The sequence below is a fragment of the Neopsephotus bourkii genome, unplaced genomic scaffold, assembly GCF_033783945.1.
Source record: "Neopsephotus bourkii isolate Nb327-2 ecotype Australia unplaced genomic scaffold, CSIRO-AGI_Nbou_v1 NB_107, whole genome shotgun sequence".
In the NCBI taxonomy this organism is placed as follows: Eukaryota; Metazoa; Chordata; class Aves; order Psittaciformes; family Psittacidae; genus Neopsephotus; species Neopsephotus bourkii.
The window spans coordinates 11,763,010-11,786,326 of record NW_026900624.1 but is presented as its reverse complement, the minus strand read 5'-3'; the positions used below and the strand labels follow the sequence as shown (position 1 = coordinate 11,786,326).

The 23,317-nt window shown below is 38.5% G+C and overlaps 2 protein-coding genes across 4 annotated transcripts in view; one reads left to right on the top strand and one right to left on the bottom strand.

Moving 5' to 3' along the window:
* Positions 1 to 2,865, top strand: part of CRACR2A (calcium release activated channel regulator 2A) — a 29,610-nt gene extending 26,745 nt beyond the window's left edge. Inside the window, 2 exon segments of the mRNA XM_061356494.1 lie at positions 1,800 to 1,876; positions 2,775 to 2,865. Coding sequence (XP_061212478.1) covers positions 1,800 to 1,876; positions 2,775 to 2,865 — 168 coding nt within the window.
* A 10,339-nt stretch (positions 2,866 to 13,204) lies between these two features.
* The window catches only part of PRMT8 (protein arginine methyltransferase 8), a 58,671-nt gene continuing 48,558 nt past the window's right edge, over positions 13,205 to 23,317 (bottom strand). For all 3 annotated transcript variants that reach the window (XM_061360704.1, XM_061360714.1, XM_061360724.1), the window contains 3 exons: positions 21,715 to 21,865; positions 16,648 to 16,769; positions 13,205 to 14,819 (listed from right to left, as the gene is read on the bottom strand). In XM_061360704.1, coding sequence (XP_061216688.1) covers positions 14,736 to 14,819; positions 16,648 to 16,769; positions 21,715 to 21,865 — 357 coding nt within the window. In that variant the 3' untranslated portion in view covers positions 13,205 to 14,735. The remainder of the gene's footprint in view (positions 14,820 to 16,647; positions 16,770 to 21,714; positions 21,866 to 23,317) is intronic.

Sequence of the window (23,317 nt, the reverse complement as noted above, 5' to 3'; positions counted from 1 at the left end):
ATCAGCTTTATTAACTTTTGCTGTGTTTTAGTCCCACATCTTAGAAATTAGTGTACTACAAAATTGATTGGAAAGGGCTCCTGTTAGAACATGTGTCACTTCTTTGCAAGGCAGGAAGCACAGTTCATTATTAAAAGGAAGAATAGCAGCCTGAAGGGGGTCCTTTCAATTCCTTGTCATTTGAGAAGACTGGTAGTTGCAGTGTGCGTGTGATACTCCAGGAAAGGGGGAATAGAATGATAGGATTTTGGGAAAGTGTCATAGTGAAGAACAAAGCCATGATGAAGCTGATCTGTAGTCAGATGAATTAAAGAGTAAACATCATGACAGTAAGAAGAATATTGTAGTATTAAGTTTGAAGGAAGAAACAACAGACACAAAGCAAAATATTCACATGCAGTACAAGAATATTGTGAGCATATTGTGAGCATCCAGGAACAGCCAATGTTCTTTTTGAGTGGATTAGTGTAACCACAAGCAATTATTTAAACAAAATGGCTTATGATATCGGTGCTGCTCAGGCATGCTCCTATTTAGCACGACATCATTTTGGCCCTTCACAGACTTACCGAGTGAACTTAAATGAGTTCATAAAGCCTTGTCTCTCTCTCCGTTCATCAGCTATAAAATAAGACAATAATAGAATTATAGAATGGTTAGGGTTGGAAGGGACCTTAAAGATTTTCTAGTTCCAGCCCCCCTGCCATGGGCAGGGATACCTTCCACTAGATCAGGTTGCTCAAAGCCCTATCCAGTCTACCCTTAAACACTTCCAGGGATGAGGCATCCATGTCTTTTTGCAACCTGTGCCAGTGTCTCACCACCCTCTTAGTAAAGAATATTGTCCCAGTGTTTAATCTGAGTCTACCCTCTTTCAGTTTAAAATTAATCCCCCTTGTCCTGTCTTTATGTGCCCTTGTAGAAAGTCCCTTTTCAGCTTTCTTGGAAGACAACAGTCTTCCAGTACCTGAAGGAGGCCTACAAGAAATGCTTTGCCTGCCTTGACTTTGCACACTGTGTACACTTAACAGGTGGAGGACCCGTTCCTTCTTGAATTTCTTTTGTCATAGTAGCTGCCAAGTCGGGCTTTTGTGTAGATGATCTCTTACATTTGCATGTATTGTGTTAAGGCTTCAGCTGAAGTGCTGAGAATGCCGTCAGGGCTTGATCCATTGTTCTTAATTACAAAGATCTCAAGGGATACAGAGGTTCTGGCTGACTGAGAAAGAAGGAGCAGAAAAATTTCAGAAGTACAAAAAATGAAATACAATTAATTTATCGCTGTGTTTTGCTGAGGTTTTTAACTGGTCATTTGCTGGAATACACTGGTCTCAAACTGCAGGTGTGTGTGCTCGTGCTGTGTGGATGCAATCACTGTTGCTGAAGTTTTCCAAGGATTTGTTATTTTTTTTTTAAAAGGTTACTAGAATTATTTTCACCTGCTTTGTCAAGCACTCTGATCTCTGATGTACTAATTGCCTCACCATCTGAAGGAAAGTTCACAGGACCTCAGTACCTTACCAGGCATATCTGTGTTTTAACCTTTGAGAGATAAAGCGAAAGCTACTATACAGAGCAAATGTCTGCTAAAGAAATACATGTGTTGGTGTTTGGGAGGCAGGCATGGGCTTCTTTTGTTGCTCTTTACTGTTAACTCTAGAATTAAATTCTAATTTTTCCTAAGATGATCTATTTCTGTTTCTTGATTTGCATATTTCGGTATGTCTATGTTCCTTTTTTAAACCTAGAGTGGGATATTGTGTGAAATTGATTGAAGTGATCTTTCTCTTTGATTCTAGGATTACAATTTAATTTTCTATGAACGCAGTGCATATTCTGGGTATAATACCAAGAAGTCTGTGCTTCACTTATCTAGGCGTGAAGGAAACGCAGTCTATGAATCCTATACATGCCTGGCATGTCACTGGTGCTAGAGAAAACTGTTTAATAAAGCAGTTTGATAGGCAATTACAGTGATAAATTATTTGTTCCTTTTAAACTGGTCTGTAACCTGACCCTGTTGCTTCAATTGAGCTCAGGTTCAGAGAAAGTCCCATGTAAACTAGTAAAGCCATGGATAGACCTAGAAACACCTGAACTGCTGCTAGGAAAGCTGAGGAACTAGGATGTTGTGATAGTTCTTGCAGGAAGTTCTTGGAAGTTTGCAGAAATGGTCTTGGGAATAGATGCTGGTGGATCCTTGCAGTAGAACATTGGATGTTCTTCCTCTGCTCATTACAGCTCAGACTCTGCTGTCTGCCTCAGGGCTGGAAGGGAGTAAGATCTAGATATTTTTAAGTTACGCAAAGGCTAAAAGTACAGGTAAATCTGTCCCCTCTGCACTACTTAAGAGAAATCTATATCATATATATGTGCATCATACAGAGATGAAAACACTGGTAATTTGCTGTCAGATCTTTAATATTTTTTCTCAAGTTAGTGATACTTTGTGAATGTGTTGGGTAATTGATACACATTTAGGTAGCCAGATGTATTTTTCTTTTTGCTTCAGCCTCAAAAATAACAAGTCATTGTTTTGAATCTCTGTAATATACAGTAAGTGCTAACAATCAGAACCAGTTATATATTTCTAACTAAATGAACAAAAGTGTTTTTGTGATGGAGTCACATTGTACTTTTTTGGTTGTCCACAAAATTCTGTCATTTTCTGTCAGTCTTTGGATAATTTTATAGGCTTAGGGAAAATGCATTTTGCTTTGACTGTTATGGGTATTATTGATTTTTTTCTCAAAAGTATTGTTTCTTTCCCCCAGGATTTTAAAAGAACACGAAGATAAAGTGAAAGAGAAAACCACTGAATTTCAAGCTGATATGAATAAAAAGTCTTGCTGTGTCAGGCCATAAAATGCTGGGGCGTGTTTAGACAAGTCAGACATTTATATCACACTACATGGCACCATCAGATTTGCTTTATCTGCCAAATATTTCTTCTGCTGTGTTGTGAGTGTAGGTGTAAGTGAAACTTAAAATCCTTGTATGATCTGATCTTCACTTTAGCAAATATTGTCTTTAGTTAATTGACGATGTACTTGGGACAGTAACAGTCTTTTATTCTGTCTGATGCCCAACACCACTGAATCCTGATTCATGATCATGCTTGTAGAAGCTGCTGCATTATTAATAACAAGAAATAATTTTATAGGAAGAAAACTACTTGGAATGTGAAGTAAATACTTACTGGTGTGGATGACCTATGTTCTGAATACTTCTGTTTATTTCAGTGCTCTTCAGATCATGATTTTGTGCTCAGCTTTGTTACAGTGTTTTTAAAAATTCACATAGTACCTGGTTGGTTGTTTAAAAGCAACACACCAGCAAAGTGCAAGGTGGTATTTTCAATCTTAGTGTGAAATATACATGAGCAAAGGATTGAAGAACTAAGATTTTCATAAATAGCATTAACTCATTTATACTACACGTTGTTGCATATTGGTCCTTGGTTAGAAAACCTTCCTCCCACTTAGGTGTGACGAATTAAGTATGTTTAGACGGGTCGCTCAGATACCATAAAGGCTTACCTGAGTTGTCGTCAAATAAGCTGGCATGTTTTGATTGTGAAGCGGTGCTATGCAAGTATCTAGCTTAGTTTCCAGAAACAATACAATTTCTCCTTGCTTCCAGGGAGGTGTTTAGGAACCCCTAAAACCCAAAAGGAGCAAAATGAGCATCCATTAATGAAAATCAATAGGCTTTCTGTTCACTTCCCAGGGTTGCTTCTTGAAGTCCATTACTACATGATTACTATCCATTATTCCATTTATCCATTATTTATTATTATTTATTAATCCATTATTTATCCATTACTATCCATTACTATCCAGTTAGTCCACTACTTCTCCATGACATGGTTGGTTTCTGGGCTGCAAGCGCACACTGCTGCTTAAGTTGAGTTTCTCGTCAACCAGCACCCCCAAGTCCTTCTCCTCAGGACTGCTCTCAATCCAGTTTCCACCCATCCTGTAGTTGTGCTTGGGAGTGCCCTGACCAAGGTACAGGACTTTACACATCATTGCAAGTCTTTTCTCATTCCCTGAAGAAGCCAGGGCTTTCTCACTGGAAGTTGCCGATTTTCATAGCCTGAACAGGAAGGGAGTAGGGAAGCAGGTGGAATTGAGACATTCAAATAGAATATTACGTCACTCATGTTACTTGAGCTGCTGTTTGTGTTATGTGGGTGATGAGCAGTGAAGACATTGCTCTTTGTGTTGTCTGTGTGAGTGATGACGTTAGTTTTGTGTGTGAATCTGTATCTTTGCAGTATGTGCTCAGCTTGGGTTTTGGCTGGACTTGAAAAAAGAAACAGCAGCAGCTACAGCTATCATCCCTCTATTACATTTTGTATGGTGCCCTGTTTATCCATATTTTATCTTTTGCCAGCTTTATCTCGTGTTGTGAGATCTGTGTTCTTTTGCTCTGCGCATACATAGTAGTGGTATTTTCCAGATCTCCTGACACTGTATTCAGCCTCCTCTTTTTACCTTTTCTGTCTTGTCAATGACCACATTGCAAAATGAGCATTATCAGCTTTGGAAAATCAGAGTCTGCCTATTTGCAGGATTCAGTGCTCCTGCAGCACTAAAATTAAGTCTTGCTTTTGCAGAGCAATCAGGAATGTGAATATTGCTATATCTGTATAGCTGTTATAAATGCTCATAAGCTATCTTTTTCAGGGAAGAGAGTACAGGGTGGGTTGGTGACTCACTGTCCCTGCCAGTCATTACTCCTCTGTTTTACCTTTTATAAGTCAGTAAAACTCTGCAATAAACCAGTTTATGTTACTGCCTTGTCAAAATCTCAGGAAAGAAGAGAGGAGAAAAAGAAGACAGTTCTCTACTGTGTTAGTGAGATGAAGTAGCCAAGTAAAATCTGGTAAAAACTGGAGCTAGTGGGATGATATGAGCAGAAAACAGCTGAGATTCAGTTGTAAGAAAAGAAGTCTAGAGGGCTGGGCAGTCCGTTTTCAGTAGCAGCAAGGTATTCAGTTGTCTCCTATGTTTGCAACTTCATCTTTAAATACAGATAAATGGAACTAGATATGAACTACTTTGCTATGCTTCTAAGGTGGTTTTGGGGGCCAGTGGTGAGCTCAGTATTGCTGCAGCCAAACACCAGTTTGGATACCTCTGCTAGGGGCTGAAAAGCCTCAAGACTACCATTGCTTAGCTCAGAGATATAGCATTCACCTCCAAAGCCTAGTGTGGTTCCCCTGTGACTGTGAGCTGTTTCTGCACGGCCTTGCTCCCAGGCGCAAATTAGCTGAACTGCGTTATACTGCACTAAAAACACAGCTTACCAGCTGACATAGCAGGTAACTGTATGGATCTATATTATGAAGCTGCAATAAGACTGTTGTTCGTTCCTTTGAAACAAGTATTATTGTAACAGAAAATAATTTGCATTAAATGACATGTCTGCCAGTAAAGAAAAGCAAACAACTGACGAGTGAAACCTCCTACATGCAGACATTTTTGACTGTAACCACATTGTAAAGTCACTTTCTACACTAAAATATACTGGTGTCATTAAAAGCCCTAGGTACTGTAAATTTGCTGTACAAAAGTTGGGTGCTGCTCACATCAAGGCAAATGGAGAACATACACACAAATGATTAGACTAGATCACAAATGATTAGATTTAGATTATCTCTAAATTGGAGAGACATCAATTTGATGGATGGACCACTCAGTGGATAAAGAACTGGCTGGATGGCTGCACACAAAGACTTGTGGTCAATGGCTCAGTGTCCAGCTGGAGACCAGTAACGAGTGGTGTCCCTCAGGGATCGGTGTTGGGACTGTTCAGCCTGGAGAAGAGAAGGCTGCGTGGAGACCTCATAGCAGCCTTCCAGTATCTGAAGGGGGGCTATAGAGATGCTGGGGGTGGACTCTTCGTTAGGAACTGTAGTGACAGGACAAGGGGTAATGGGTTAAAACTTAAACAGGGGAAGTTTAGATTGGATATATGGAAGAAGTTCTTTATTGTTAGGGTGGTGAGGCACTGGAATCGGTTGCCCAAGGAAGTTGTTAATGCACCATCCCTGGTGGTGTTCAAGTCCAGGTTGGACAGAGCCTTGGGTGACCTGGTTTAGTGTGAGGTGTCCCTGCCCATGGCAGGGCGGTTGGAACTAGATAATCTTAAGGTCCTTTCCAACCCTAACTTTTCTATGATTTTATGATTCTATTAAATAGTGGCAATTTTGTTTAATACTTCTTGTTAGCAAGATTCTTAGGGTTATGTAGAACAGCAGCTAAGCTATCTTTCTGTCATCGCTATGGAGATTAATTAGCTGTGCAAACATAGACTTCTGAAGGGTGCTATCAATCAAGAAACTGTAGTCATACAAAATCAACATTACAGGCATCTATCAAATGATTAAGTATTACCTGCTGGCAGGTCTCAAAATATCAAGCTAGGTAAGGAAGGCATGGTCTGTCATGAAGGGGAATGTATTTTATCACATCTGCTAATAGCTTGCAAAACCTCTGTCCTTGGAAGTTTTCAAGACAGGTTTTACACAAAGCCACAGGGGTTTGGCATAGCTTTTGAGAAAGTTCTGTTTGGAGCAGTAAGTTGGACTTGAAACCTCCAACGTTTCCTTACAACTTTTCCATGATATAGATGGAAAAAAAATAACCTTTTAGTCAAGCAAACTTTTTTGCATGTCTGCTTTTTATACCAACATTAAAGCTTAACAGTTTGTCTGAGACTGCTACAACACCCTGCAACACAGCATCCAAGGGTGCTATGAAAGCACTCTATGGTGCAAGACATTCACAGGAATGAAAATGTCAGTCCTATCTTCCAGAAGAACAAAAAAGGAGGGTCCAGACAACTGCAGGGTGTTAAGCCTTATCACAGTTCCTGAGAAAGTGACAGAGCAACTAATCCTGGAAACCATTTCCAGACAAATGAAGGACAAGATGGTGATCAGGAATAGTTAGGATTGAATTACAAAGGGGAAATTATGCTTAACTAAGTTGGTAGTTTCTACAGTGAGATAGCTAGCTTGGTGGGTAAGGGGAGAGTCCTCTTTGTTGCTTACCTCAACTTTTGTAAGGCTTTTGACACTGTCTCCCATAACATCCTCATTGATAACATAACAAAACATAGGTTAGATAATTGGACAGAAAAGTGCTTTGAAAACTCTCTGAATAGCTGGGCCCAGAGGATCTAAAGAAGAAAATGCTCAAGACAGATGTTGATCAGTGTGGGTAAATACATGATAAAGGTGGGGAATGAAGGGGAGGGAACCAGACGTTTTACACAACTGCCCAATGAAAGGACAAGGGGCTACAGGCACAAGTTGAAACACATGAAATTCCACCTGAACACGAGAAAATACGTTGGATTTTATTTTTTTTTTTTTTTTAAATGTAGAGGTGGTCAAACACTGGAATGGTTTTCCCAGAGATGTTATTGAGTCTCCATCCTTGGAGATATTCAAAACCCAGCTGTAAATGGTCCTGGGCAACCTGCTCCGGATTGTCCTGCTTCAGCATTGAGGTTGGAACAAGATATTCTCAAGGGGCTGATAGATCACAGTGGTACTTTCTGCCTCCCAAAATTCTGACCCTCTGTGTTCAAAACCCCATGGGACTAGCAGGATCTCCAAGATGACTAGATTTATCCTTACTACCACAAGCAATTACATGAGTGTGGACCGTAATAAAAAGAACATGATGCACAGGCAAATGAGAGATAAGGACAGCTTAGAAGAAAAGTTTGATTTAGGTTTGTTTCTGATTTATAAGCAGATTCTGGTTTTCTGTATATCACTAACGTACAAGCTAGAAACATCTTGAACCGAAGGAAAAGAAACAGCATATTGTGGCAGTACTGTTTAAAGAACAAGGATGGGAATAACATAATATAGTGTCAATACTCTGGCAAGCAGAAGTGAATTTTGCATTTTGACTTATGAATATTAGATTGGAATGGTCTAGGCATTTGCCCAGATTGAGACCAGATGTTCCTCTGCTTAACAGAACTCTGTTATCATTTAGCAGTAGAACTCAAATATAAAGTTCTCCCAGAAAATGTTATGTCTCTGCTACATTTGTTAGTGGGAGGTGTCAGACCAATTTACCTGGTTGTCTGAATACTTTCTGAATACTTTCAGAAGTTCTTGTCTCAGTTATCTCCACATCTTTTTTTTTTTTTTGGTAAAGGATGCCTTCAGTTTCTGAACTCTTCCGTTTCCGTATCCTCAAATCATAGCTCAAAACTTGTTGTCATCATGTGCTTTGTTGTTGTCTGCATGATCTACAAATGCTAACCATCACATGCTGCTGTTTCAGCTCCACACAACACTTACATTGCTTGCCTGCCAACACTCATCCCATGCAAAAACAAGTAAGATATTGAGCTATTTTTTCTGAGATGCTCTGTCAGTGGTAATAATGGCAATTATAGGATAATCAGACAATTATGGAAGTAAGTAGTTTTTGCTTTAATCAGGTTTCATTAGCTAGTGACATTGATTTGTCATGCCAATAAACATAAAAAATATGCCACTATTATAATAAAGTACTTCTGCTAACTGCTCAGCATTACAGGTTACTGTTCATGAGTTATGTATGCCTTTTTGGACTGCCATTGCATATTTAAAAATAGTAAGATACGTATGATTTCTGGTTAAATTCTGTTGTGATCTTAACAAAGGGGTCCATTTGTAAGTTCTAGGGCTGTGTTGTGCTGGAAATGCCGATGGTTCATTTGAATAAATGGAAATGGCTACCCATGAAAGCAGAGAACTCAACTGCAAAAGAGGATGTTCTATTTTCCACTTGAAGATTCAGGTGTCAGCTCAGGCTCAGTTTTGGTGACTGATGTGATTCTGAAAGACCAAGTCTGATGATTAAGAGGAATGGCTTAGAGTGTAGCATAACCCTTTTATGTTTTGTGAGGAAGTAAGACTGATTTTTAGTTGCAGTTGTCATCTCAAAGCTAACATGGTTTCTTCCTGTTTCACAATCACAGCGTAGTTCTCTCCAAGCTTTCTCAAAAAAACCTTTTTCTTCATGTTTTTTGCATTATTCACTGAAAAATGAGGAAAATATCAAACATAATAAGAAAATGGAAAGGAAAGGGAGTCAAGGAAATGGTATCAGTACCTGCAGAGACTGGAAAAATGGCCTCTTACTCTGTCTCAGCTGCATATAGCACATCCTTTTTACCCTTTTTTTATCTATCCCCAGAAGTAGCAGCTATTTTCAGGGAACAGCCTTGTTCCCTTAAGCATACTACTGCCCTGGCTCACCACTGTCAACATACTGTGGAGAAATACCAATATTCTGGGGAATCTCTAGCTGAGGATTCGCATCCTCCTTAAAACAATACATGAAATGTTAATGTGTTGGGTTTCTTTTACAATGAGGCTTTTACAACAACAAACATTGTTGTATCAGACCTGAAACATCTTTAGTTTATTCAGTTGCTTTTGAAAAATATTTTTAAGTGCTGTAAACTCACCATTTTTATGAAGTTTAGATATGATCTGAAAGGTTTGTCTTCCTCCCACCTGCCTGTGTGCTTTGAGATTAACAGGTGAGATGACCTCTGAGACACGAAAAGGAAATGTTTCAGAAAAGAGGAAAACCTCCCAGTTTGGTTGGAGGTTTGGAACCAGCCTGCAGATGCTTAATGCATATTGAAAAATAAATCACTTGGCTTTGTTGTATGTTCAAACAAGGCAAGTGCATACACTGTCATAAACTTACACCTATAGGCCAACATGAAAATTACTCAAAAACTGTGTCCTCCATGCCACCAACGCAACATGGCAAGAGAACTTGAAGGTTTTTTTTCTAATTAGTGGCCCTTGTAGTTACATTCTTTTCAAAACACTTGGATAAATTTGTTAAATATTGTGTAACAGCAGCAATAATGTACCTAGCCTCTGTTGGAAGGAAGAACAGGGAATGGAGGAAGGGATTACAGGTGGATAGATGCTATAATTTGTATGAAAGACTAAAATGCAATCAAGGGTTTATAGGGATGAGAGGAACTACCATGAGGCGACCACAGTGGGAACTAACTGTATCGCCAGTAACTAATGGGGAGTTACAGTGAAAAAAGAACTGTGTTCTTCTCAGGGGAAAATAGTAAAAGAACAAGAGCCAACAGTCCCAAGCTGTAACAAGACAAATCCCAGTCGAACATAAAATGCTTCCTTGTGAGATTAGCACAGCAGTGAAACAGCTGCCCAGGAGAAACTGTTCTCCAAAATGTTCAGGACTTATCTGGACAAGGCTCCGAGCTACATGAGTTAGCACTGAAGTTAGCCCTGAAGTTAACCCTACTCCAAGCAGGTCATTATAATTGGCAATTACAAATGTACAAAAAGATTCTATGAGATTCTATAGCAAAACAATTTCAGGTACTCTGTTATGTTCTCCCCTTTTCATTCTGACTACCTCCCTTTTAACCCTCACCTTTCCTCTCCACATAATTGCCTGTAGCTAAAGTAATTTACTCTCATTCAGCTGAGAAAGGAGTTATGAAAGTAATTATAATACTGTGTTGTTTTGCCTATTATACTGGTGACATTGGGACATGGTTTTGCTAAGCAAATCTTTCTTAAATGTTATCTACACTTAAAAAAAAAGGTTTGCAGAACATTCTGATCACAGAGAGTATGTTACATCTACCAGTATGCACAGTACTTGAAGTTACTGATTATAGAACACAGACAGATTGTCCTCTAATTAGACTGAGTTCAATCCATATGAATTGGGCAACTTACAATGTTATTAACAATATGTTTAAATGACAGCGTATATATATTATGTAAGTAATATGTGTGGAATGCTTTACAAGCAAAGGAGAGTGTCTGCTGGATTATTTTCTTAAGGCAGGTAGTTATTCTTCATTATAAACATAGAGTCATGGAATGACAGACTAATTTGGGTTGGAAATGACCTTAAGATCATCTAGTTCTAACCCCCCTGCCATGGGCAGGGGCACCTCACACTAAACCATGTCAGCCAAGGCTCTGTCCAACCTGGCCTTGGGCATTGCCAGGGATGGAGCATTTACCACTTCTCTGGGCAACCTGTACCAATGCCTCACCACCCTCACAGTTAAGAACTTCTTCCTTATATCTAACCTGAAATTCCCCTGTTTAAGTTAGAACTTATTACTCGTTGTATCCTTTATAAAATTACCTTCTAAGTGAAGGAAGTTTCTCTTGATTATTTACAATAAAATCTGCATATGATAAATTAATTTATGAATTAATATTGAATTTAAAATAAATCCTGTAAGAAATTGTTTCTGACAAGATTCTTCAGACTAGCTCTGTAGTGAAAACATGCTGTCTTGGGTAGTATTCTTGTCTATATATTGAACCATTTCAACCTCTATTAAAAGTCTAAGAGAGTTTTAAAAAGCCATAAACCTCCTAATTCTGCCCATAAGAAGGCCCCCAGAGGATGCCCTGCAAAACCCAACCTTAACCAAAATTGTGAAACTTTTAACAACATCTGAAAAGGGATAGTTGGCACTGGGAACAAGAAATACATGTGAATCATAGTGCTCTGTAGTGGACCTTGGGAACATAAAGTGTCCCTCTTAACACTACCTCCCTAATTCTACAAGCACTGCAAATGTGAAATGCACACTATGCCTTTTAGATGCATGTTCAGTATTTAGGTTTTTTTTTGATGTTTCTTTGTGTTTCAAGTAATAGGAGCATCTCTCAGAAGGCTTTTAATGCTTTTGCCTTAAGATTAGGATGAAGGCAGAAGTGACCTGCTTTCTCTTTCTTCAGTGCTTGATCTGTTGCTCATCCAGGAGAGTCTTTTGTTTAGTTACTGCCTTTCAGGTTCTTTCTCATCCTCTGTCCTCAGCTCATGATAATCTTTTCTTGTCAGTGGGAAGGAAAAGAAAAGCTTTAAACTTACATCCGTTTCAGATGTTAACCATCATTTTGCCACTACTACTTTAATGCAAATCTTTGAAGATCAGTGGCTTGTGTTCAGCCCTGGAGTCCATGACAGACACTCTTATTCAACTGAAGAGTTTATTCTTATTCTTGAGAAGTTTAGGCTCTGACTTTGTGGTAGTTACTCAGATTTGTTGGACTGCTGAAGAAAGCCAATTGCACCTGGCCTGCAAGTTCTTTGCATATCTCTTTCACTAATGCTGACCTAATAGACCTTACCTATCATGAACTCATTGGTGCTTTCAAAACCTTAGAGGTAGGTACCACCTTTGAAGCCTACATTTTCTTTTTGATCAGTGTGATTTGAAGATACTCAGTACTTCAGTAGTCACTCTCAGTTCTTTATGTGATGGAGAAATTTGCAATATGCTTTTGATGTGAAGAAAAGCACAAGGCAGTTTCCAAGGACTAAATGTGACTGAAGTCCGGCCATCACCCCAGAACTGTGCCATTAACAATATCAGCAAGGACTTAATCTCGCAACACTGAAGTGAATGGGCACTTGTAGTAAGAAGGCAAGGTGGACACTGTTGAAGAGAGACTTACATTTCACTGTCATTAGGTGAAAGATGAGGCAGAAAGGGCAGTACACAGCAGTGCTTAAAATACCTTTCAAACTCATTAATGAGCTGTTTTCATCAAGTTTTCTTTGCTGCTTCTTGTCTAACGCTTTCTTAGCAGGCAAAAATGACCCATTCTCAGTAAAGGCAGGCATACCCTCGTGAATTCTTTTCTTTTGTGTGTGTGTGATTTGTCTTTTTTAAACAAGGTGTTTGGGAGTTTTTTCCTTCTTTATTATTATTTTAATATTAAAGTTATTAAAGACGTATGCAGTGAGCAGAGAAGTGGATGGTTTGAAGTGCTGTCAAAGTGTGAGACAAACAAAGCAAGAGTCTTTCTTCTTTCTGTTATAGTCAGCTCAGCGATTATAGTCAGCAAAGAAGATGAAAACATAATTTGAGTATCTTTATATAAACATAGGGGGCTGAGGAAAAATTCTGGTAGAATTCCGTACCTGAAAGTCTTAGAATCACAGAAATGTTAGCAAAAAAAACAGACTTCTGGAGGTTTTTCTGGTCCAAGCCATTATTGAATGAGTAGATGATCTTGCTATGAACTGGTCCCTTGAAAATTGCAGCAATATTTGACAGATAAAATTCTAGTTGTTTTGTGAGGAAAGTTGTTCATCCTCATTCCAGGAAAATGAAAGGAAAGTGCTTTAAAACAACAGTGATCAAGTACACTGCAAGCAATACATTTACTGCTGAATTACAGTGTAATTTTCTACATAGATATCCTATGATACAATCCCTAGACCATCACTAGAAAATGGAAGTGCTGTGCAGTTTCTGAGAAGGGAAAAACAAAAGAAATAAGTGTCTAACAAACAAATTCAACAAATACTGGCAAAATACATCTTCAAGTATGCTTTATTTGCAGGTGCTTAAAAAGGTTTTTAGGCAAAAAACTAGTCAATCTCATACAATACATGATGGCAAATGACTTGATGCATAATGACAGACTGATGGGTAGATAGGACCAATGATGCAGTTTTTCTCGAATTACATGTAATTAAATGGTCAACATTCATATAGTAAAAAGACTTGATACATATGAAGAATTATAATCAGTTAATATTTGAACAATAAGAAGGAAATATTGTAAGAGGAAGTGGTGTAAGGGGATGGGGAAGCTACAGACATCTTAGTAGTATCAGAAGCCATTGACTTTTTTTTTTCATAGACATTAGCTTGTTCCTGCAAGTCACTGCACTCTTGAGAACAGTTTTTGCAATTTAAAACATATCTAAAACATCACCAAAAGAAAACACTAATTCCTATTTTACTTTTTTTTTATTATTATTTTGTATTAAGAGTCTTGCAAAGAAATTCAGTATGGCATGGCCAGGAAACATGTATTAGCCACCATTTCAGAGACTCTGCATTCATCACATTTAAATACTAGGTGTCTGATTTCAGAAGATCTCATGCAAAATCCACCTATAAAAACTCACCACAGAATATTTTCAAGGATAAAAAGCTAATTTTTTTAAAGCTCTGATAGACATCCATTTGTGAAGGTGAATTTTAAAACTAATGGTCCACATTTTCCAGAGGACATTCAAAAAGATAGCTTTTGACCTTTCTATAAATGCCCAGCTCTTATCTACAATTTGCATGGAATATTTACCAAAGCTATAACTTTGGACAGTTAATGGACTGTATCACTGCCTACAGTAGTGCCAGAGGCAACATCATTACCTTTCCATAACTGCATAATGAGAATTAAATAATCACAAAACAGATCCCTATTATGAAATGATATCTTTTTCTCATATACAATATATATATACATTTATATTGAATATAAGTCCAGTAATAGTATCACAGTAATGTGCTGTAGTGGTCTTCCATAGTGAGAAAACTGCCCTAATCACCTTTAACATGCAAAGCTTGGAAGAACCAGAAATTCACAGTAAGTAGTACAATTTGTATATGCATCTTCTGCCATCCTAAAGTTAACCAGAACAGTCAAGACTGTTGCTTATTTTCCTATATGTTTGACAAAAGCTACAGTTCTGTATACTGTACATTCACAGTGGGATCCCAGCCCCCTGTACTTTCTGCAAGCAGAATCAGATTACCACTTTCCATCCAGGTAAACATCCCAGTACTTCGCATAACAATCTTGTAAAAAGTTGCTCCTAGCTTGAAGGTCAGCAGTTCAGGACTCGATAAAATTCTCCTTTTCATCTCTGAAAGGGTTCTTGCTAGCGCATTTTGTAGTCATTAGATACTGACATTTCACATAGCTGTCCTTTAAAATCCAAGTCTACTGTGAAATCCAGGTCACGCTGCAAAAAGATTTAAACGTAACACGAAGTAAGACCATAAGTTTAGTGTACGAATTCAGTTATCATTCCTTGAGCTGCCCTTCAGATTCAAGACCTACCTACTGCGGTTTCCAACTTCTTTTGGTTTTAAAGGTTACTAACACTGGAAAAGCAGGATACAGGATGTGTAATAGCATTCACTATAAAATCATGTCTAGGGCATATTTGTGTATTTTTCTTAAGGCTGATTTAACGTCCTGGTTACAACTAGAAGGCATCTGAAATGCTGTCCTATCATACGTATTCTACAACAACTTTTTAAGGGTATCCCTCACGGAGATACTCTTAATCTAGGGTAAAGGGCTTTCACACTAGGAATTATTCCAGAATAGATCTAGTAAACTTCCCATTATAGAGAAGCCCTCATTCATTCTTTACTTATAATGATGTGTTTTCTTTTAAGAGGCACTACATAACCCTACAAAACAAAGCTGTCCCCCTACAAGCTTTTGAAAGGCTTATGTTTCAGAAGAACAAAGCAGTAACAAATCCTTTTGAACCAAGGTGGTCCCTCTGTCTTATGATAACCATCAAGAACACATTAATTTCAGCACCTAGGTCTGCATTCAGGTGCTTACTGTTGTGCAAATACATTTTTAATATTCTTTTTAATTTTTCCCTGAAAAGAAAATTGATACATTAAACCTGAAAGAAAATGTTCCAGTCCCCCAAGAACAACATAAAGGTGAGAAACAGACCATTTTCCTCTACTTTCACAACAAGCAGTAGCTTCAGAAGTAAATGTGTTTGTTTGCATGCCAGGTTTATTTTGTTATTTATTTACTTCTTCCCTTGTATCAACACTACTATGAAAGTCATATCCAATCTGTATTTGGTGCAAAAAAAGTTAAATCCGTGAAAAAAAGGAAGGCAATGAAATGTTAAGATTTGATGCAATCAATGCAATATTTAAACAATTGCAACAACTGCATAGACAGATTCCAACAAGGTTAGTTTAATGGCTGTATGTTGTAATAGAAAATTAAAAGATCCTTCTCAAGGTTTTTTGGCAGAAAATGAGGCCACCGTTTCTCCAAGAAGTCATACTTCTCGTGTCTTGCTCTTCTATACAGGCATGGGTTGTCCATCAGACCATGTCTCATAGTCTCCTTACAAGTTGCAAGAAGCACTGAATAACTGACATGGTGGGGGATTTAGTTCAGCCCATGGCAGAGAAATCTAGGAAGTTATCACTGGTCGTGATACTGGGATATCCATCATGCTTTATTTAGCTTTAGTCTTAAAACATCTGTATTTTCTGTGGAAAGCTGCAGTTTTGAAATTATCATGTCACTTCATTAGGGAGTTCAAATACATTAGATCAGTGAGTTCATACAGATGTTCAGCTGAAATCTGTTACTTAATTTCCTAAAGGAGAGTTCTGGGGCACTGAGTGGAAAATAAGGCTATAGATGCAGAACTGAAGTACTAACTCTTGATCATCCTGTGTTGGAAGAAGGGATCCTACCATTGATTTTAGTGGCAGTATTGCAGGGACCTTTGCCTACTTGTGTCATAAAATGTGAGTCAAGCTGATTGCAGAGGGCAGCTGACTTGGTGATGCTCTTCCTTCCCATGCTACCTTGTTTGCAGGCTGAGTTCTGTAACATTAGCACTACATTGTCATTGTTGCCACCAGCTTTGGTGAAGCTGTGACTAGAGCCCTTACTAATAATATGAATTTAGAACCTTCAGAATGCTTATTGTTTTACTTATATGCATTTCATTTACTGCTGATTATAGTTTGTGACCAGCAGAGTTGGAAACAGAACCAGTGATGCTTACTCACCACATTTTTTGCATTTGGTTTCATGGATATAGACCCATAGATTTCTTCTCCTCGTCTCACAGTTAAATAGTCCTCTAAGTAGAAGACAGTTTGCTTCCAGTGAGTATAGGGAGCATCAGGAGCTGAAAAACATGCATGGCTATTATTTACAGAAATTTTGTCTTTGCCTTAAAAATTCAATTGTGTGAAAAATTTTTAAAAAGCCTTTCTTACAGAATGCTTTAACTTAAATACTATATTAACAAACATGCTTTATAATAACACAATTCTATTGATTCTCAGTGGGTTATCTTCTGATTTTTACTGGAATACATCAGATGTAAAGCACACACAGCAAGAAGGATTCCACAGAGGGGGTTACTGGGCATGACAGACATTTTTTGGTGCTTTCCTTTACAGATTCAACTTGGGGAAATCTCTACCACTAAGTGTTTTGAAAGGCAGAAGTCTAAACTAGTTCAAAAAATGATTACATAAAACCATGAAAAAAAGGTTCATCAAAAACTATTAATCACAATGACATAGATGAAAGCTTTGACTCAGGATCGGTGAAGAGCAGATTTTATCATTTCTGGGAGAACAGAGGTAGGACAAGGGCACTTGCACTTTGACCTGTTTTTGGACTTTTAAAAGGCATATGCTATGGACAATTTGCCAGAGATAGACACTGATCTCAGTTAATTTCTAGTCTTGCTTAAGCAAAATCCCCTTGGCGATATTCTGCTAGTTCAGGTTTTTTATTTTAGTCATTTGTTTTTATTTCTGATTTAAATTCAAAATTTTGAGCTGTGCCTAATAAACTTGTATTGGTTACTTCCTTTTGCTAGCATTCTTGCAGTTACGAGCATCTAGGAACCTAAGAAACATACAAATCCAGAGACTTTCTGACCTGTCAAGGAAGCCTCTGTTAAACTGAATTCTGTTTCATTTGATTCCTCAATTGCTTTTTTGATGTAGACATGGACCCATCTTTTTGAATCATGCTAATAATGTCTTAACATTGTTTAATTAAACAATTATCTCATTTAATTCTAGCATAAATGTTTTAAAAATATTTCTGGCCTTAGAAATCGTGTGGGGAAATCACAAAGCTATTTTTTTTTTTTTTAACTGTCAGGACAGGAATTTTTTACAGTGCTTTTTTTCCAAAATTCGAGAATCTGAAGACTGCTATAGAACTTTTGTCAGAAACCGTGCTGGCAAACCGGTATCTTCCAAAGGAAAAGTATTTACCAGATAATTTCTGGCTATGTGTCTAGACAGTTTAAATTTGTTAATTTTTTTACTCGCTAAATGCAGAGATCTTCTTCCAGGACTTCAGTTACAGAATGTGCTCTCCATTTGCACGTGCCTCTGTAAAATATCTAAAACTTGGTAGATCAAGACTAAACTGAATTTATATTTTAAATTGTAACTGCTATCTTGTGTACACACACGCACATGCGGACATGCCCTTATGCAGAGCTATCTTCCTTAGAAAAGCCTGACACATGGAAATTTGCTCTCCATCAACAGTGTGAGTGCACTGCAGGCACTCCAAACCACACGTTTCTTTTCTTCATAATTAAAAAATGAACTATCAGTGAAGTGGCACTTGCTCATGTCCTACAAACATAGATATTTTACTGTATTCAGTAAAGCTTTGCCAACAGCTCAAAATCCAAACCAGTCTTCTAGACAGTGGTGTCTATTCCTTCAGGTACAGAAGGCCAAATGACATTTTTATGGAGTAACTTGCTCTGCACCCACCTTATGATGTGCTGAGTAGAGGCCTCCTGTCTACACTCATGCTAACACGAGTCAGGATGACTGGCCAGATTTGCTGCAAAGGCATACTTCTGACTCATGTTCAGTTTGCTGCTTACAGGAATCCAAGAGTCTTCTCCAACAAAGCTTATTTCTATCCAGTCAGCTCAAGCAGTAGCATGGAATGGTTACATCCCATCTGCAGAACTTTGCACTTGGCTTTGCTGAGCTTCATAAGGCTCTCAACAGCTTACACTGAACCTGTATAGGTCTGTCTAAATAGCATCCATTCTCTTCAGCCTATGCTTCTCCCAGTTCAGGACTATCAACAAATTTGCTGAGAGAGCACTTTATCCCATCATTCAGCTCATTAATAAAGATGTGGAATAACACTGACCTCACTACTGATCACCTGTGAGTGCTACTTATAATTGGTCGCTGTTTTGACTTTGCTAATTGACACTTTGAGACAATTTTTCACCCATGTTATTGTTCACTTAACCAGTCCATTTGTCACCAATATAGCTGTAAGGATGCTATGCAAGGTTGTACAAATGGCCTTGCTAAATTCAAGGTATTACAACAGCCACTGATCTTGCCTAATCCACACAGCTAGTTGTCTAGAAGGCAGTCAGGTTTGTAAGGTATAATTTGCTTTGGTAATTCCATACTAGCTGTTATAAATTACTTTCTTGTCCCTCATACAGCTGGAAATAGTTTTCAGGTGGATTTGTGTCATAGTCTTCCAAGGGATTGAGGTGAGATGACTGGTCTGTAGTTCCATTGATCCTGCTTACTGCATGCCTTAAAGATGAGTGTGATAGCTGCCTTTTTCTGATCAACAAGAACCTTCCCCATCATTATGACCTTTTAAAGATATTAAACATTGACCAGCACCCTTAGCATGCTCGGATTCCTTCTGTCTGGTCCTATGGACTAGTGCAAGGTTCTGTAGTCCTGATGTTGTGCCTCGAGTACAACTCTCATCCTTTAAGCCCAGATGGCAACTCAGAACCATGCAGCCGCTTGCTCACTAACCCCCTGCTCCTGGAGGGATGGGGAGGAGAATAGAAAGAATGTAACTCCCACAGGTTCAGATAAGAACAGTCCAGTAACTAAGGTATAACACAAACCACTGCTGCTACCACCAATAATAATAATGATAAGGGGAACAACAAGGGAAGAGAATATAAAACTAAAAAGGGAAAAGGAAAACAATAAAAACAAGTGATGCACAATGCAATTGCCCCAAGCAGCGATCTGGGCCTTCTGGGTAACTGCTCACAGTTTATATTCTGGGCATGATGTGCTGTGGTATGGAATACCCCTTTGGCTAGTTTAGGTCAGGTGTCCTGTCTCTGCTTCCTCCTGGCTTCCTGTGTCCCTCCTAACTGGCACAGCATGAGACTGAAAAGTCCTTGATCAGGGTAAACATTACTTAGCAATAACTAAAAACATCAGTGTGTTATCAGCACTGTTCAGCTGAAAACACAGCACTGCACCAGCTACTAAGAAGGAGAAAAATGACTGATACAGATCAACCCAGGACAATAACTCATGTACTACCAGTTTCATGGTATAAAACCCCTCTTCTTCAATTGCTGCTCACTTTATTTTAGATAGTTTTAGTAACAATTAACACTCCACATAAACAGTACTTGTCTTAGTGCAATTAGAGGGGCAGCACATATGACCCAGATGAAACCATTACAAAGTTCTGTGCAAACAAGTCTCTACTAATTGCTTCCCCCAGGCTTCAGAGTGGTCCCTGGATCTGCTATAATTGATGACATGTCTGTAGCCTCATTTGTGTCAAAGAAGGCCAGAGCAAAGTTCTGTTCTAGAAGAAGCTCTTGTTAACAACACATAACCAACTTGAGCATGGACTTCAAAATCTTAAGAATTTAGCTTTGAATGGATATCTGGCTAGCAGCTCTTCCTCATTTGCATCCAATGATATCCAACCTTTTTTATTTGGTGGGCCATACAGCCTGTCGGAGAATTCAGCTACTGAAGTAAGATGTTGATAGAACTGGCAGTAGAGCAAACAAAAGAATTTAATAGGAGAAATGTAGCATTTGCCAAGAGACAGAATCTGTAGACAGAGGAAGCCTCTCCAAGCAAGCCTCCAAGGAGCCTGAGCCACCAGCAGCTAAGAGACATAGTTGCAGAAGGAATTATGAGAAATGGAAGTTATCAAAGCTGAAAGGATTTGAGAATGGGAGTGTATGACTAAGCATTCAGCACCTATGAAGTAGTAGCCTGAAGGAGCTACAGAGAGAGAAGCTAGGTTTTTAGGCACTGCTGATGAACCCCATTTATTTTTGATAGAGGTTCAGAAATACTGGAGATCGTGACGCCTTTCCCCTCTTTTTTATGACAGGTAGGCATAAAATATCTTGTACATACATTTGTAAGTTTAGAAGTGTCTGCAAAAACCTCTTTGTAAAAAAACGCTATTCTACACTTGGTATCTGCCCTAGGCTTTTATCCAAATGTAGCCTCTTCTCCCTAATACTGTTTAACATCTGTCCTTCCTCAAGTTCTCAATTCCTACATGCTAAGGAAAGCTAAGCCCACCTACAGTGATCTTGCAGAACATTTTCTTTCTAAGTGTCTGAGTAAGCCTTCTTCATTCCATAGACCCAAGGGACAATAAAAGTCAAGGAAGTCCTTATCCAGAGATCTTTTGCTATACTGATACTGGAGCAAGTCCATGTCTACTCTGCAGACAAGCAACTCCTTGCAATAATATAATGGATTCTTTTCCTTGTCACTTTTGATGCCTGTTCACTGGGATGTCTAAGAGCCAAGCAAAGATTGGCTGGGTTTGAGGGTTAGGTTTGCTGGTGGGACACATTTGACTGGAAAACTTTAATCAAATAGCCTAATCTATTCAATGATGTTTCTTAAAACAATCCCAGTGATTTTGTTCTACACTCTGAGACAAGCAAGAGTTTTTGTCGATTTTGGAGGAAACTGGGATTCAAAGCTGCTATCTCTCGCTGAGCCAACAATTCCCTATCTAATCTAAGAAACTTGATCCAGGACTTAGATATAACTGGTGAGGGGCATAAACTCCTGGGTAAATTCCTGCTGAGCTCTAAGCTTGGTAGCCACTGTAAAATACTGCCCCTTCCGAATGTCTACAAGCAGTTGTCCTTTCCCCGTCCTGCTCACCTCCCTCAAAGTGACAATAATTTTTACTGCTAAATTCAAACCTGGTGGTATAGTAAACCTTCCTGTACCTTCTGGCCAGTAGCACTGATGCACTGATACACTGATAGCAATAGAAATGAAATTAAAAGGAATACAGATTACCTGTAGAAAATCCCATCTTCTTGTGGCACTTTGTAAATTCGATATTAAAATAGGTGACCAAGGCATGAATGTAATCATTACGTTGAATTTGGAGGCAGAATGCAGAAGTAAATGCCAATTCTTCAGTCTTCACTGTATAAATATCAACTTCCTGTTTTGAGGAGGAAGAAAAAGACATTTATAGGCAGATGTCTGTGATAATGAGGTCATGCCTTACATGATGTACTTAAGCCTTTTATTTAATGATCAGCAACAAAGACAACTGGCAGCCCTTTAACACTGTAAGAAATTAATTGTACATTTGAATACATCAATTAATCAGCAAACGATCTGGTTATCCAAGTTAACAGAGTGTGATTATAAAGGTCACTCACAGAAAAGTGTATGTCCTTGGGAATGGCAGGGAGGGACTGCAGGAGCTAGAGGAAATCAAGGTGAAGGTGTGCTTTGACAAATACAGGCATGTTTCAAATTCTCTAGCAACAAAAGACGGGTCATATCACTGACCTCCAAGCATTACTTCAGACACACTGCAAAAATGAAGAGTATAGTCTAGAATATCCATTAGAAGGCTCTTTAAGGGCATAATAGAGGGCTTTCTTAGCAATTCTATAATCTAAGAGAAGTCTGCAAAAACATCAGAAAGATGCAGCTGTATTTCAGTTCCTGAGGCCTTTGCACAGAACACGTACTGTGTTTCTGAACGTTAGAAAACTTCTGGTGAGATGATTTAAGCAAGCTACAGTTTGGGCCTGCCTGATTAGCAATATTGTTCAAGAATAACTTAATCATAATGAAAATTATTCTACTACATTGCAACGGCACCCTGAGCCACTCGTGTTTCTAAGTGACCCATGCATGTAAGTGGTCATTTAAAGCCTTAAAATGTGGGTTTTGGTTTGGTGTTTTGGCTTTATTCCCCCTCCCTCTTTTTTTTTTGGTGGTGTTTGCTTTGTTGTTTGGGGGGGTTGGGGTGTTTTGTTTTTTTTTGAGGGGGGGTGTTTTGCTTTGTCTTTTGTTTTTAAAGTTAGACAAAAAGAAAGAAGCATACTAGGAATAAGAATTTCTACAGTCTCCTGGCAGACTTCTGTAGCAGCCTGCAAAATTTGCTTTGACGAGCTGGTCTGGACTGGTAGGGGACAGCTGCAGATTTCTGTAATTTCTGGTGGCTTTTTAGTGGTATCACTGGGGAAAAATTGTGAATTATGTCAGATAATGAGGCACATAAAAGGGATCTAGCTCCCTCTCTCTGAGCTGTATTGGCTTTGCAGGGTAAAGTGGAATGAAAAGCAGTAGGAATTATTTTTATTAGAGAAGTAAGTCCCAGAAATACTGAAAAGATGTGATGGATAAAATGGTGGTCAGTTTTTACAGTTATTTTTTTAAGGACCAAAACATGGGTTTTTTTTAACTATGCAAGATATGAGACAAATGGGTTTTTTTTTTAAAAATCAGCTAATATAGTTTTGAAACTGGCCTAGTCCTGTTTTGGTGATGTCTGTGAATTGTACTCTGGCTACTATGCAGTCTTATATTAAATATCACTGCTTATTGAGTGTTAATTACATCTGACAGCAAAGGGGACTAATGCTGTATCTGCATA